This window comes from Grampus griseus, assembly GCF_964374135.1.
Source record: "Grampus griseus genome assembly, chromosome: 11".
NCBI classification, from domain to species: Eukaryota; Metazoa; Chordata; class Mammalia; order Artiodactyla; family Delphinidae; genus Grampus; species Grampus griseus.
The window spans coordinates 93492663-93509129 of NC_139005.1; the positions used below are offsets into that span (position 1 = coordinate 93492663).

The 16467-nt window shown below is 50.8% G+C and overlaps 1 protein-coding gene across 3 annotated transcripts; it reads left to right on the top strand.

Annotated features, from left to right (window-relative positions):
• Positions 1 to 1472: 1472 nt before the first annotated feature.
• On the top strand, positions 1473 to 13557 carry APOBEC3H (apolipoprotein B mRNA editing enzyme catalytic subunit 3H). 3 transcript variants are annotated; one of them, XM_082665802.1, is made up of 8 exons: positions 1473 to 1718; positions 3037 to 3193; positions 5101 to 5371; positions 5597 to 5711; positions 11100 to 11256; positions 11963 to 12230; positions 12514 to 12629; positions 13329 to 13557. In XM_082665802.1, exons 1-8 carry the CDS (start codon positions 1639 to 1641, stop codon positions 13416 to 13418), a joined length of 1254 nt encoding a protein of 417 aa, XP_082521928.1. In that variant the 5' UTR covers positions 1473 to 1638; the 3' UTR covers positions 13419 to 13557. The 3 variants fall into 3 exon arrangements, with proteins under 3 accessions (XP_082521928.1, XP_082521929.1, XP_082521930.1); XM_082665803.1 differs by lacking the exons at positions 11963 to 12230; positions 12514 to 12629; positions 13329 to 13557 and having other exon boundaries at positions 11100 to 11787; XM_082665804.1 differs by lacking the exons at positions 1473 to 1718; positions 3037 to 3193; positions 5101 to 5371; positions 5597 to 5711 and adding an exon at positions 8754 to 8888.
• The last annotated feature ends 2910 nt before the right edge of the window (positions 13558 to 16467 follow it).

Consider the following 16467-nt stretch of genomic DNA (forward strand, 5'->3'; position numbering starts at 1 on the left):
ATGGAATTCTTTTTTTTTCAGGCTTTCACTTTTTATTGCACTTACATTTAAATTACCATTAAATACTGAGCATAAGTTAAATAAATAAATAAAAGGGGAGGGGGTGTGGCTGGTCGTTGCAGGAATCTTTTGTTCTTGCAGCTGTCCAGGTAGGTCTGGTCACAATGTTCCCATAAACCTCCAACAAGATAATTGTTATTTTCTGTCCTGCAACTTTTTTTTTTTTTTCCCTCTCACTGTTGTGGCCTCTCCCGTTGCGGACGTGCAGGCTCAGCGGCCATGGCTCACGGGCCCAGCCGCTCCGTGGCATGTGGGATCCTCCCGGACCGGGGCACGAACTCGTGTCCCCTACATCGGCAGGTGGACTCTCAACCATTGCACCACCAGGGAAGCCCCTGTTCTGCAACTTTTTATCTCTATATGAATGGAAAAGTGTGTCTTTAAAGGTCAGAGGCTAGAGAATGGGCTATCAGCTATATTCCAGGCTCTAGGCAACATTCTTGTGTGTGTGTGGTGTGTGTGTGTGTGTGTGTGTGTGTGTGTGTGTTTGAAGTAACATTTATTGATTGATTCTGCTTCCCCTTTTTTTTTTGGCCATACCACAAGGCTTGTGGGAATCTCAGTTCCCTGACCAGGTATTGAACCCGGGCCACAGCAATGGAAGTGCCGAACCCTAATCATTAGATCATCAGGGAACTCCCTGACTTCCCCTTTCTTTCTTGAGTCCCAATAAAATTTTATTTACAAAAAATCAGGTGGTTAGCCTGGGGCCATAATTTGCCACCCCTGCTCTAAAGAGTGGGACCCAGAGCCTGAATCCATGGGAGATTCTAGGCAACATTCTTGTATAAAGGTGCAGAGCCAGCATGACTAAGCACAGGCAACAGAGCACAAGGGTTAGAGGTAAAGGAATAGATTCAATACGAAGTCAGGTTTGTTCTACTCTGTTGCAGCCCTAACCCCCAGTGTGATGGAATTTGGAGGTGGCGCCTTTGGGTGATGGGGTTTAGATGAGGTCATGAGGATGGGACCCCCATGAGGGGATTAGTGTCCTTATAAAGAGAGCCTTCGTGCAAGCATGCCCTCTCTCTGCCACGCGAAGGCTGAAGGGACTCTTGCCGAGGACCGAGCACAGAAGTAGGAATTCAAAGCACATCTGTCCCCTCACTTCTGGCTGTGCCAGGAGAAAATAAGGAGTCCTGATCCAAGGTCCATACTTCCTCATTGTCTCCATTCATTCAACAGGCGAGTGTAGAGCCAGGTGCAGATTTGGGCTGGGTGCAGGGGTGGGGTGGAGAGGGCTCCAGCCCGCCCCTCCCCCAATGGGAGCAAGCCTTTGTCCTGCTGTCTTCTGCCAGGGTCTGTCCCATCCCCCTCTCTCTGGCATCTTTACTTTCTCTTTCCCTTTGCAATAACCTCGGGTCCTGCTGCACAGAGGGGTCCGGCTGCATCAGAGACCGACCTCTGCCAAGAGGGAGGGCCCAGGAGAAGGTGGGTCGGAGCCTAAGGAAGCAAACCACCCCAGGGCCCTCCCACCCCTGGTGCCAAAGCAGGAAGGAGGTGGAGCCTCGGCTGAGACGGCCTGGGAGGTCGCTCACAGATAAGGGGGTTTTCTACACAAGAGCCCCGGGAGAGGAAATGGAGCCCCAGCACCCGAGACAAAGGGCAGGGATGGGACTAGCCAGCAAAGGAGGCTGCAGCCAGAGGCCCCGGATCAGGTACCGCTGCTGCCTGCTCTGTCCCGCTGGACCCCATCTCCAGCCCTCGCTAGGGCTGCGCCTCTGTCCTTGGCCTGCTTTTCCCCCCCGCAGTCCCTGCAGTCCCGGCCTTGTTCCTTTCCCTCTCTGGGCTCCTTCTCTGCAGGGCCCACTCCCATCTGGGGTCTTTGCCCTGTTCTGGGGGTGCCCCCACTATTGTTTCTGAGCTGGCCCCTCCCAAACCTCCACCCAGCTCTGAGGGTCCTCGTGGCCCAGCTCTCAGTCTGAAAGTCTGTCGGGCTAGGCCATCCCCTCCCTGCCTGTGCGGGGCTGCACCCTCTATTGGTCGGAAGTATCTGTGCTCTGTTAACGCTTAGAATTTGGCGAAAGGATGATTGACGCAGCTGGTGACTTTTTTTAAAGCACTCTGATCAGTTTTCTATAGTATTTACACCATCGTAAACACAGTGTGAGAAGAGTTCTCTGAGGCAAGAAGATAAATCATCTCTTCCAAGGATATCTCAACTCTGAGCAGGAAAATAAATGCACACTGTTCACAAACCTGGCCACGCCCTAGGTGACCACGCTTCACGTTTATAACTGTACCGCTAACAGCTCTAATGGAACTGGAGGAAAGATCAGGAGAAACGCTCCTATTTTAAAATTAAGTAGGAAAGAAAGCCACATCCAAGACTTCACACAGCCGCAAGGTCACATAATGGAAGAGCTGGAAATGGCCTGGCCTGGTCAGGGGACCCAGCTCTATCACTTACAGCTCTGTGACTTAGGCAGGCTACTCGTCCCCCTCTGCATCCCCGCTTCCTCCTCTATAAAATGGGCATGGCTGCCGCAGCATTTGAGTTCAGATACAGAAAGCACTTGTAACCATAGCCCAAGCCTGTGACTTTAGGTGTTAATCCGACATTAAAACACAAAACAAACATGCGCAAGTGAAAAGTCAGGAAGGAATTGAACTGAAATGTTAAAGCCTCTGATTTTGGAGTGGAGAGGTTTTCGTTACTCTTTTTTATTTTTCTAATGATTTGGGGGATGGGTGGGCAGGAAAACCGGAGTGGAGGTGGCGGGATGTGCTCTTGGAAGTAGCAGAGCCAGGGCCCCTGTGGGAGAACATCACCCATCCCTGCTGTCCCAGCACCCTCTCCTCTCCCTCTCCCCCAGCCTTCCTGCCTGGAAAGGCGCAGGAAATTCTCAAGGCCCAGGCGGGTTGCTGGGAGGCCCAGCGCCTGGGGCGTCCAGGGGGCTACGCTCTGGAGAGACCAACCAGGAGTAACTCCAGGGGCCGCTCTCTGCATTTTCCCTTTTCTCTCTTTTGCCCCAGACACCCAGTGGAGCGGTTAGATCGCCAAACCTTCTCCTTCCACTTTCGCAACCTGAGATTTGCCAGTGGGCGGAACTGCACCTACCTCTGCTACCAGGTGGAAAGACTGAAGCACTGCTCACCTGACTTCTCCGACTGGGGGGTCTTTCAAAACTGGGTATGAGCCCCAGGACACTCTCATCGCAGGCGGGAGCTAAGTGTTGACCCAGAAAAGAGGCGCAGCCGAGAGACACAAAAGCATTTATCTGGTGCCTTAGAATTGCAATGCGGGGAGCACAGATTCAGGTGCAGCCTGCGCTGTGTCCCGCCACAGGGAAAAAAGCCGGGACGGAGGCGGGGGCGGGCATTGGCAAATTGCGGAAGGTTTAGGATGCTTGCACAAGTTGTTTTCCCAATATTATGATTGGGAGATATAATTACAATTGCAATTCATTGGTTTTCAGAGTATATTATGTCAGATACTAGGAAAATCCCTTTTGCAGTGTGTCCAGTTTTTAATCAAGAATGCGGATGTGGGGACCTCCCTGGCGGTCCAGTGGTTAAGACTGGGTGCTCCCAATGCAGGGGGCGCTGGGAACTAAGATCCCGCATTTCGCCCGCACCCAGCCCCCACCCACCCAATAAAAAAGAATGCGGATATAGCAGTGACAGGCTCTGTCCTATGCCCTTGCCCAGTGTAATAGTTCAAATCTGGTGCCTGTTTCAAAAATGGGATGAAATTTTAGCCCCCAAATGGTGTCCCTCACGTCAGAGGTGTTACACAGGCTCACATACGCCAGTAGAGGATGTGGAAAAAATGGTAATAAGTCCAACGCCTTTTGGGGGTTCTCAGTGGCGGATGCATCTTCCCACACATTTTCTTAAGTCCTGGAACCGGAGACGCGATGGCGGTTGACTTAATCCCACAAAGCCTTGTTTAGCGAGTCTGCTGGTGGTGGGTCTCTGAGTTTGTCATCGGGCTTGGCGAAATGTCCCCCCACCCGCCTGCCCTCCTCCACCCAGAGGGCAGCCTTTTCAGAACCTGTGTGCGGAAGGGGCGGGGAGGGGGTGTGCACTGTAGCGGTATTATCCCATCAAAACCTAATCTGAGTCACAGGTGTCATCTCACTCTTTCTACTACCCAGTGTTCAAAAAGTTAAGAGAAACTGATGAAATTAATATTGACGCTGTGTTAGACAGCACAGTCATCCCTAGATATGGGGATGGGGAGGTTGGTTCCAGGACCCCCACGAACACCAAAATCTGAAGATGCTAAATCCCTCATGTAAGATGGCATAGCATTTGTATAGAACCTACCCACATCCTCCCATAGACTTTAGATCATCTCTAGTTTACTTATAATACCTGATACAATGTAAATGCTATGGAAATAGTTGTAAATACAATGTGGATGTTATGTAAGTAGTTGCCAGCCTGGCAAATTCAAGTTTTGCATTTTGGAACTTTCTGGAATTTTTTTTTTTCCTGAATAATTTCAATAGGTTGAATCTGCAGATGAGCAACTCTCATATACAGAGGACTGACTGTATACCTAATCTATTATTTCAATTAGATGTATTTTCTAATATATAACTAATATAAAACTTCTTCATGAGACAGTTTACATTCTTTTCTCTTCATACGAAGTCACTGAAATGAACTGTGTATTTTTACACTTGCCACACACCTCCCTTCAGACGAGCCGCACCTCAAGTGCTCTGTAGACATGTGTGGCTGGTGTTTCTGCCGACGGACAGGGCAGCTCTGTGGGCCTCCCAGCAGACAGCACCTAGGGACCAAGCCTGGACCCCACAGGGCCTGGACCAAAGCAGGCACTCAGGTTACTTGTAGAATGAATGAATGGGAAGATGGATGTTAGAATGAATGGGTGAGTCGATGAATGAGGGAAGTCGATGACTAAAGAAGAAAAGAAGGGAGGGGAGAGATGGAAAGAAGGGATAACTCATGAACAACCTGCCCCTGGGATGCCCACCCCCCTTACCCCTCCTCCCCAGCTCCCTAGCCCAGCCTCACTGCCTGCTCTGGAGGCCAAAAACGCCCCCTTTCCGCCTCCATCTCTCCCAGGTCTATGCCTGCCATGTGGAACTCTGCTTCCTCTCTTGGTTTCGCGCTAAGAAGCTGTCCTCTCACGAGCAGTACCACATCACCTGGTTCTTATCCTGGAGCCCCTGCTTGTCATGTGCAGAGCAGGTGGTTGCGTTCCTGAAGGAGAACAGGAACGTGAGGCTGAGCATCTTCGCCGCCCGCCTCTACTACTTCTGGAATCCAGATTACCAGCACGGGCTGCGCATACTGCACCACCAGAGGGCCTGGGTGCGCATCATGTCTTTCCGAGGTGAGAGCAGAGGGGGCTGGGGGCTGGAGGGCGGGGCGGTGGGAGGGATGGGGGCGGACCTAGAAGACCCGCCCGGGAGGGTGAGCGGGCGGAGAACCTGGGAAACGAGGCAGGACTGAGGGCACACGGCAGGGAGGGGGCAGGAGGGGGCAGGGCACAGGATGGTCAGCCGAGAAAGGCCTCCCAGGGCCCGGACCTGATGGCTTTCTCTCCTCTTTATCTCAGACTTTAAATACTGTTGGAAAAACTTTGTGTACAATCAGGGAATGCCCTTCAAGCCTTGGAAGAAACTGCGTAAAAATTATCAGTTCCTGGTGGCAAAGCTTCATGAAATTCTCGGGTGAGGGCTTCCTTAGCCTTCCTCCCCCCACCTCCTCCTTATCTCCGAGTACCTTCCACCTCCCTTCTCAGCCTCCTCTCCTCCCTGGCCCCAGAGGGCCACTGCCCTTGGGCTGCCCCTGCCCTCCCTCAGCTCCTCTCTCCTTTCTTCCCCCAGCGTCTCCCCCTACGCCCCCGTGAGATCTCCCTCTCCCCCAGCGAGGGAGCCCCACCTCCTCCCATCTCACACATTGACCAAACCTTGTTATTAAACTGAACATAAATGGGCATGAATATGTATAAGTGTGAAAATGAGATTTGAGAAACATCCTTGAAGACAGACTTGACTTATCAGAGAACGAGGCTCCTTGATGGGAATGATGGCATTCATTTGCTAGGATATCCGCAACGAAACGCCACAGACTGGGTGACTTAACAACAGGTGTTTACTTTCTCACGGATATGGAGGCTAGAAGTCCAAGATCAAGGAGTCGGTAGGTTGGGCTTCTCCTGCACCCTTCCTCCTGGGCTGCAGACAGCTGCCTTCTCGCTCTATCCTCAGATGGTCTTTCTTCTGTGCATGACCCCTGGGGAGCCCCTGGTGTCCCTCTGTGTGTCCCAATTTCCTCTTCTCATAAGGACATCAGTCAGATTGGACTAAGGGTCACCCTAAGAGCTTCCTCTTAACACAATCACCTCTTTAAAGGCCCTATCTCAAGTAGAGTCACGTTCTGAGAAACTGGAGGTTGGGATTTCAGCATATGGATTTGCAGGGACACGGTTCAGCCCATACGATGGCCAAAGGCTTTTTGAGCTGAGCAGGTGCAGTGAGAGCAGGATCCTTGTCCTGTGTGTCTCTCTCTGGGTTATGCCCCCTTGACCCTGACTCCTCTGCTTCCATTCCAGACCTCGGTGTCCCTAGAACCCCACCGCCACCCCACCTTCACTTTGTCATCATCACACCCTGTCCTCACTCTGCTCATCCCTCATCCCATTCCCAGATTGCTGCCAGAGACGAAGCTCTGGGGGTGGTGACGGAGAATGAGCAAAAGGAAGAAAAAAGAGTGGTTATGTTTACATTTAAATACGTTTTTAGAAAAAAAAAGTAGCATTGGGGATGTGAGGATTGAGATTATTGGAGCTTTTGCAAAAAGCGGAATAGAAAGTGGAAGGACTGCCAAGAGTCAGGTCAGAGGCCACAGCTCAGTTGCTCGAGGTAGATCAGGAAGCGAGCGTCTGGCCCTTTGTCCACAGAGCCAGCTGCCACGTGAACGCACCGGGGAGGAACTCAGTGGAGGTTCCAGAAAGGGTGGCCGGGATTGTGGCAGGGCCAAAAGGGAGTAAGAGCCTGGTGAGGTGGGATTCTGGGCAGGCAGATGCAGAGGAAGGAACAGCAAGGGGGAAGCTGTTGGTTTGGAATCTGTCCTTAAAGTCCTCGTGGAGAAGGTCTGGGGTCCCACTGATCTTGGCCGTCTGGGTGGGAATTGTCAGTGGCAGCAGACACCTGTCCCTTTATTCTCCCTTCCTGTTTGCACTGCTGCCTGGAGGTCTTGGGCAGAATCCAGGGTGTCTCTGGTTGCTTCGGCTCTTCTGCCTTGATGCTCTCCCTGTCGGTGTTTCCTTCAAGGAGGGAGGCACAGAGGGACATGGTTGGGGATGGCGTACCTCCTGCTTGTCTCGGGCATTAAAACGGGCCCCAGTGGCCAGCTTAAAATGTCCCTCTCCTGGCACACCTGCATTTTGGTCCATCTCAGGTAGCTCACAGGAATCTCCAAGCCGGGGCTGTAGGATTGCTGTCATTAGGGAAAGGCCAGCAAAGGGTTTCAACCTTCTTGTCCATCTTTCCTGCCTCTCAGGCCAGGGGTGACTTAGCTCTCTGAGTCTGACCAACACTTCAGTGTACAAATCTGATCACTCTTTGGATCTCCCTGGTGGTCCAGTGGTTAAGACTCCATGCTTCCAGTACAGGGGGCACAGGTTCAATCCCCGGTTGGGCAAGCTCTGCGTGCCACGTGCTGTGGCAAAAAAAAAAAAAAAAAATCTGGTCACTCTTCCCAGAAGGATCCAGCTCATTCTAGAATCTTTTGTTGGCTGTGGCCCTGGGCATTAGGACAGATGGGGGTGAAGGGGACACCATTCCTGTGGATCCTCTAACCTCCTGCCCAAGCTCTTGTTACCCCCGAGGCCGTACCAGGGCCTGTGGGGCAGAAGGTGGTGTGTGCAGGGCGGGCAGCGGGGAGCAGTGGGATGACAAGCTGGGAAAAGTTAATTTGGGAATCACATTTGTGTGCAGTTTGGACTGGAGGTGGCCATGACTGCTCTAAGACCTCCTCACTAGGTTTCAACTTTCCCCAGAGCTGTTTTCTCATCTGGAGGTCTTGGTGGCCACGTGACAAAGTAAGCAGATAGCTTACCCCTTCTCTTGTGCTCCCTCCCCCACTCCTTTTCATGGAACAGTGGGGAAGCAAGGGGAGGGAACCAGGCTAGGCTTCCTGGACAGCTTTCCAGTTCTGCCATTTATTTGCTGTGTGACCTCAAGAGAGTGTCTTAACCTCTCTGTGCTGGGACCACATCTAAAACGTCAGGATAATGCTCCTCCCCACTTGATGCTACTGGGGAGCTGGGGGTAGCAGACGGTGCACAGGATCTGCTCAGCACAGGGCTGGAGATGAAGATCTGTAGTACTGACCCCCAACCCTCATTTTCCATCCTACCCAGAGTCTTGTCAGGGTACTGAATAAAAGCTAAGTGCCAAGTAGGAGTAGGATGGAGAGGGCTCCCGCCTACCCCTCCCCCAGTGGGGGCAGGCCTTTGTCCTGCTCTCTTCCGCCAGGGTCTGTCCCATCCCCCTCTCTCTGGCATCTTTACTTTCTCTTTCCCTTTGCAATAACCTCGGGTCCTGCTGCACAGAGGGGTCCGGCTGCATCAGAGACCGACCTCTGCCAAGAGAGAGGGCCCAGGAGAAGGTGGGTCGGAGCCTAAGGAAGCAAACCACCCCAGGGCCCTCCCACCCCTGGTGCCAAAGCAGGAAGGAGGTGGAGCCTCGGCTGAGACGGCCTGGGAGGTCGCTCTCACATAGGGGGCTGTCCTAAAAAAAGGGTCCTGGGAGAGGAAATCGAGGCAGAGTGCCTATGACAAAGGGCTGGGCTTGGACAAGCCTTCCTAGGCCAGGAGACTGCATCTGGACTCCTGGGATCAGGTAAGTCCAGAGCCCAGGAGGAGGAAAGAGGATGGGTCTGAGAGACAAAAACCACCCTGGGCCTCCCACCTCGGCTTACCCAGACAGGAAGGGCATCTGCCGCTCCGAGAGCTGTAGGGGAACGCTCTCAGATAAGGGACTTTCCCAAGGCCAAGCGCAGCCTTGTGACAGGCAGGTGGGACCAGAGATCCCAGTGCCCAGGGCAAGCTGGGACATGTCTGCCGAGGAGGCTGGAGCCCGGCTGCAGGGGCCAGGTGGGGCTGCTGGTCCTCCTCGCTGCCTCGGGCTCCGCGCCCAGCCCTGGGTTCTCTCCCTCTCTGGCTCCTTCTCTTGCCTCAGGCCTCCCAGCCCTACCTCTGCCACAGCCTGTCTCTCTGTGTCCCTGGCCATATCCCAGAGGCATGGCCACTGGGTCTTCCTAAAGCTCTCCGTGCACCCTCAGTCCTAGACTTTAGGTTCAAGGATGAGCGAAACAACGTTTGGAGTCAGCTATAAAAGCGTTTTTGTAAATTTTATGTTAAAGGTACAATTTTGCAGAGAATATTCTCATTTCTCCTCTGTGGAGGGAAAACTCTCCAAGACAAGAAGATAACTCGTTTCCCGTGAAGACACTACCAAGTATAAAAAATTCAATTGGTCTTTAAGTACTTCTTACAAGTTGTTTCTATCGTACCTACAGTTTTAGCTATTCAAGGGCAAGGTGCAACATTTGTGCTATGAAGATAAGTCCTCTTGTCTCAGATGTGAAATATCTCAGCCTTGAGTGTCTGGCTTTCCCCAGGACTGGGGAGTTTCTCAGAACATGGGAACTTCAGGGCTAAAATCAGGAAGACTCCGGGCAGACGGGGCAGTGGTTGTCTCAGGTGTGCTATGAATGGGGTTTCCCTTCTAATCCTTACCCTGAGGGCGGCCAGTTGCCCTCATGGGGAGTATGAACTTCAGGCGAGGTCATTGGCCAGTAATCGAAGGCCACAGTCCAGAGATGGTCTCTTCAGCAATCGTTACCCAAATCCATCTAAAGTTTTACTAATTAACACAAGGGACGTCAGAGATAGGTTTCCACTGATGAAGTTTGTGGCTTTGTTAATTAGCATAACATATCGGAAATGGTTTTTCGTTGGTGGAACTGGTGGTGTTTCAGTGAGTTGGCTGGAAATATGGCGAGACTCCTCTGGCTTTGCAGGAACAAAGTATTGTGTCCCGTGGTCTGGGCCGTGAGGGCACTCTTGGCTTGATTCCTGTGTCCAGATGCCAATTCTGAGGCTCTGAGGTCATCTGAGTCTGACTCGGTGGTCAACCAAGTGACATCACCTTGGGTGGAGTGTCCAGGAGGGCAATGGGCTGGGGCCGTGAAGCTCCCAAGCTCGTTCAGACTGGCATCTGCTTGGGCATGGGTGTCCGCGTGCAGTGTGGCGCCGGCCAGAGGGAGCCTTCATGCGCCTCTCTGGGGCCCGGCAGGAAGGCCCCTGGTTACATCCACCTACTGCTGTCCGTGCAGAGCCAACAGCACTTATTGAAAAGAACCTGGTGGTTCTGCATCCCCACATGGGCTGGGCCACTTTGCAGTATAACATTAAATGAAAAAGAAAGCAAGATACAAAATGGAATACTCTATAGAGTACAGTCATAATTAGGGGGAGAAAAAGCTAGGTGAGCCCTTCGGCCAAAAGGCTCTGTCACAACACTACCTTGGTGACAACAGTTTTTCCTGTTCACATGCCTCTGTGCTCTTTGTACAGTCAAAATTATGATACACACACCTCGGCCAAGAGCACAGTGTTAAAGGAAGTTCTTTAACTTCCATCCCCCTCCCCACTCCCCAAAGAGAAGGGTCCTGACGTTAGGTACGGGGTTGAGGTGCTTGTGGGACCTTAACAGAGGGGTCTGGGGCTCAAGACAAAGATGTGAGAGACGAGGAAGGACATGCCGTATCCAATTCTCGGGGTGGGGGCACCCCCACTCAGCCCAGGAGTCCTGCCTGCAGTGGCCTCTAGCATGGGCTGGAGGGGTGGTGATGTGTGAGGGGGGAGAGCTCGCCCTCTTCCCTCTCCCTCCCAGTACTCCTGGCCAACAGAGAAGGAAGAGACCCTCCCTTACCTCCCCTTAGGGGCCTAGGTGAGCCCAAGGAACTGGGTTCAGAATGTGACAGAGCCTTGGGTGACACCAGAAAACACTCTCTGCATCTTTGGTTTTCTCCTTCCTGTTGCACAGAAACACAATGAATCTGCTAAAAACAAATATATTCAGACAACAGTTTGGCAACCAGCCCCGGGTCCCACAGCGCGGCTACCGGAGGAAGACCTATTTGTGCTACCAGCTGAAGCAGCTCGATGGCTTCACGCTTGACAAAGGCTGCTTCCAAAATAAGGTGCCACGCGGGTTCCCTGGGCACGGCAAGCAGGGGCAACCGCACCAGGCAGGGAAGCAGAATCTGAGTGACCCCGCTTCCCTGCAGCTCTCCACATTCCTTCCCATCCGCGGGCCACCACACAAGCCCTTCCCGCCAGCAGAATGTACCTCCTAACCCCTCTTTGAGAAGTTGATGTTTCCTCACCCTCCAGAGCTCAGCTCAGTCACCACTCCGGGGAAGCCAAGCGCTCTTCCAAGGACTGAGCACCTAACCTCACCTACAAGATCTCCATCACACTTCTGCCTTTCTGCCATCTTCCTATCTGTCCCGTCCCCTCTCCCTCCCTCCCTGACCTCCCTGGTACCCTCAGGTTCAAACGTCTCCAGACAACCTCCTGGACATGTCCAAAAGCCAGGTCACAGAGTATTCAGGACTGTGCCCTGGGGGTGTCTGTTCTACAACCCGTCTCCTCTGGGCACTGGGACCCTGATCTGATTCCAATGAAGTTACAGGTGCTTGGGGAGTGTGGAATTAATGGATGAGTGAGTGAGTGAAGGAATGAATAATTGAAGGAAAGAAGGAGGTTCTTTCCTTGTGCTATAGGCAGTTCACATACTGGAAAGTTCACAGGACAGAGGCCCTCGTCCCGAGCTTCACCCTCGGTGTGCGACCTCTGGCCTCTGCCTTCTAACCAACCCTTCCGTCTCTCTGAGAACCTCTCCAGAAACAGCGACATGCAGAAATTCGCTTTATTGACAAGATCACCTCACTGAATCTCGACCCAAACCAGCGCTACAAAATCATCTGCTATGTCACGTGGAGCCCCTGCGCTGCCTGTGCCGGGGAACTGGTTGATTTCATCAACAGTCAGGACAACCTGAGCCTGCAGATCTTTGCCTCCCGCCTGTACTTCCACTGGATCAAGGTGTTTCAGAGGGGGCTGCAGCAGCTACAGGCAGCCCAGGTCTCAGTGGCTGTCATGACCCGCTCAGGTAGGAAGAGAGACAGAGCTGTCGGTGGACGGGAGGATCTGCAGTTCCAAGAGCGAAAGCCACTGAGTGGGAATGGGGGAGAGGGGAGGCTGGACAGGAAGGATGGCGGCCCAGCTGAGACCCAAGGTGTGATACCACCTGAAGGGGAAATTCCAGGGACAGACTAATTCCAGGGAGAGGAAGAGAAGGAAGGGGAAAGGAAGGAGGGACGGTGGCCCTGCTGGTGCAAGCTTGCTGCTCCCCTGCCCTTGGGGCCTGACTCAGTTTCCCTCTCTCGTCTCAGAGTTTGAAGACTGCTGGGAAGAATTTGTGGATAACCAGGGGATGCCCTTCGAGTCCTGGGATAAGCTGGAGCAATACAGTGAGAGCATAAGCCGTCGGCTCCAGAGGATCCTGTCGGTGAGAAGCTCTCCCCGCTGCAGGCCCCTGGCCTCTCCACACCCCGCCGACCCCCTTCCCAGCTTCAGCCCCACTTCTGTCTGTCAATCCTCTCCTTGCTCTCTCCCCACTGCCCCCCACTGCTTTCTCTTTTCTCATGACACCCCCTTTAGGTCCCCTCTTCCAGGGGCTCCCAGTTCCTTCCTTCTCTCTCTCTTCATAGACTTTTTTTAAAATACATTTTATTTTACTTATTTATTTTTGGCTGCGTTGGGTCTTTGTTGCTGCGCGCGGGCTTTCTCTAGTTGTGGCGAGCAGGGGCTACTCTTTGTTGCGGTGCGCGGGCTTCTCATTGCGGTGGCTTCTCTTGTTGCGGAGCGCGGGCTCTCGGCGCGCGGGCTCAGTAGTTGTGGCTCACAGGCTCTAGAGCGCAGGCTCAGTAGTTGGGGCGCACGGGCTTAGTTGCTCCATGGCATGTGGGATCGTCCCGGACCAGGGCTCACACCCGTGTCCCCTGCATTGGCAGGAGGATTCTCAACCTCTGCACCATCAGGGAAGCCCCTCTTCATAGACTCTTGTTAGCTTTCTGTTTCTCTTAAGGCATCCCTGGCCTGCCTTGATCCAGTTCTTTTCTTGTCCCGGCATTTTCAGCCTCGCCTCTGTTCCCCTTCCTCCCTCAGTTTCCTGCCAACCGAAGCTTTCTCATTTCTCTCTCAATAGCCCTCGAATTGGAATAATTTAGAGGATTCCTTCAGAAACTTGAGACTTGGATCCCCATCCCCTTCGTCGTTAAGAAGTGACTCAAGATGACAGGTCCTGGGGCATCTCACTGCTTCATAAACTGCTGGCTCTTAGGAGCAAGGAGCAAGCCCCACGGTCACCCCTGACCCTCGCCCAAGTCCAGAGACCTTTCTTTCCTCTTTCATTCTTCTTTTTTCCTTTCTTTTCTAAGTGGGTAAATATTTTTATAATTGAAAAAATAAAGATAATTTGAAAGTCTGTAAAACTTGGGTTACTTTCTGAAAGGAGAATCAGGTTTTTCCTTCATAAAAAGATGAGTATAAAGAACTTTCATACTACAGCACTAAGGAAAAATTTACTTAAGAATTCCTAGTATAGGGACATCCCTGGTGGCGCAGTGGTTAAAAATCCACCTGCCAATGCAGGCGACACGGGTTCAAGCCCTGGTCCGGGAAGGTCCCACATGCCGCGGAGCAACTAAGCCCGTGCGCCACAACTACTGAGCCTGTGCTCTAGAGCCCGTGAGCCACAACTACTGAGCCTGCGTGCCATAACTAATGAAGCCCGCACACCTTGAGTCTGTGCCCTGCAATAAGAGAAGCCACTTCAGTGAGAAGCCACTGCAATGAGAAGCCCGCACACCACAACGAAGAGTAGCCCCCACTCGCCACAACCAGAGAAAGCCCGCATGCAGCGACTACTAAAGCCCACGTGCCTAGAGCCCGTGCTCTGCAGCAAGAGAAGCCACCAAAATGAGAAGCACGCGTGCTGCAACAAACAGTATCCCCTGCTGGCGGCAACTAGAGAAAGCCTGCGCACAACGAAGACCCAACACAACCAGAAATACATTAAAAAATTTTATAAAAAAATAAAATAAAATAAAAATGGGCAAAAAAACTGAATAGACATTTTTCCGAAGAGGAAATGCAGATGGCCAACAGGCACATGAAAAGATGCTCAACATCGCTAATCATCAGGGAAATGAAAATCAAAACCACAATGAGATATCACCTCACACCTATCAGAATGGCTAGTATCAAAAAACACAAATAACAAACGTTAGCGATGGTGTGGAGAAAAGGGAACCCTTCTACTCTGTTGGTGGGAATGTAAATTGGTGCAGCCACTGTGGAAAAGAGCACGGAAGTTTCCCAAGAAACTAAAAATAGAACTATCATATGACCCAACAATACCACTCCTGGGTATATATCTGGAAAAAAACAAGAACACTAATTTGAAAAGATACATGCATTCCAATGTTCATAGTAGTGTTATTTACAATTGCCAAGATATGGAAGCGACCTAAGTGTCCATCAACAGATGAATGGATAAAGAAGATGTGGTATATATATACAAAGGAATATTACTCAGCCCTAAAAAGGAACAAAATTTTGTCTTTTGCAGCAACATGGATGGACTTAGAGGACATTATGCTAAGTGAAATAAGTGAGACAAAACAAATACTGTATGATATCACTTATATGTGGAATGTAAAAAATACAACAAACTAGTGAATAAAACAAAAAAGAGGGCTTCCCTGGTGGCGCAGTGGTTGAAAGTCCGCCTGCCGATGCAGGGGACATGGGTTTGTGCCCCGGTCTGGGAAGATCCTACACGCGGCGGAGCGGCTGGGCCCGTGAGCCATGGCCGCTGAGCCTGCGCATCTGGAGCCTGTGCTCCGCAACGGGAGAGGCCACAACAGTGAGAGGCCCGCATACCGCAAAAAAAAAAAAAAAAAAGAAGCAGACTCACAGTTATAGAAACAAACTAGTGGTTACCAGTGGGGAGAGGGAAGGGGGGAGGGGCAATATAGGGGTGGGGGAGTGGGAGGTGTAAGATAGGCTCCAGGATGTATTGTCAACACGGGGAATAGAGCCAATATTTTGTAATAACTGTAAATGGAAAGTAACTTTTTTTTTTTTTTTTTTTTTTTGCGGTACGCGGGCCTCTCACTGTTGTGGCCTCTCCCGTTGCGGAGCACAGGCTCCGGACGCGCAGGCTCAGCGGAGATGGCTCACGGGCCCAGCCGCTCTGTGGCATGTGGGATCTTCCCGGACTGGGGCACGAACCCGTGTCCCCTGCACGGCAAGCGGACTCTTAACCACTGCACCACCAGGGAAGCCCTGGGAAGTAACCTTTAAAAATTGTATTAAAAATAAATTTTTAAAAAAACCCATGTGTTCATATCAATAGATGCTGAACAGAACTTCATAGAATTCAGCCGTCATTAAAATGCTAAGTAAAATAGAAATTAAAAATGCTCAAGTGTATGAAATGATTTTTATAGAAAAGCAATAAATATAATTATAATGGCAAAATATGAAAATCATTTCAGTTAAATTGGGACCATGTCACCATTTACTCCTCATTGTCTTGGAGTTCTAAGGAATGGAATAAGACAAGGAAATTCCAGAAATTGTGTAAACATTGGAAAAGAAGATACAAACTTTCTCCTGTTATTGTTGATGATTTTATACCTTCCAAACCCGAGACTTGAATTTGAAAGGGAAAGAAAAAAGAGAAAAGACGCAGGGTAAACAAGAGGGCTGAAGTCAGAATTAATGTATAAAAGCTTTTTCTCTATATTAACAACAATTACCTAAAAATGGAAAAGGGGGAAATATTACACTTAAAAAAGCAATAAGAAGTATTAAATCCAATCAACATACAAAAATCAGTTGCATTTCTTTACACCAATAATGAACAATCCGAGAAGGAAATTAAGAAAGCAATCCCATTCACAACAGAATCAAAAAGGATAAAATACTTAGGAGTTAACCAAGAAAGCCAAAGACTGCTCCATGGACAACTACAAAACACTGCTGAAAAAAATTAAAGAAGACACGGACAAGTGGAAAGACATCTCATGTTCATGGATTTGAAAAGTTAATATTGTTAAAACGTCCATACTACCCAAAATGATCTACAGATTCAATGTGATCAGTTCAAAATCTCAAAGTCATTTTTTGCAGAAATAGGAAAAAACATCCTAAAAGTTCATATGGAATTTCAAGGGATCCCAAATTGCCATGCAAACTCAGAACATGCATAAATTCTGGAAAAGATACAAAGTGTCAGAAGTTAAAATCTGTATGACAGGGACTTCCCTGGTGGCGCA

Coding starts and splice junctions, on each gene's coding strand:
- APOBEC3H (XM_082665802.1), top strand. CDS start 1,639: ATGGAGCCCCAGCACCCGAGACAAAGGGCAGGGATGGGACTAGCCAGC. Junction 5,712..11,099: donor AAGCTTCATGAAATTCTCGG/GTGAGGGCTTCC, acceptor CCTGTTGCACAG/AAACACAATGAATCTGCTAA. Junction 12,630..13,328: donor GGCTCCAGAGGATCCTGTCG/GTGAGAAGCTCT, acceptor CTCTCTCAATAG/CCCTCGAATTGGAATAATTT.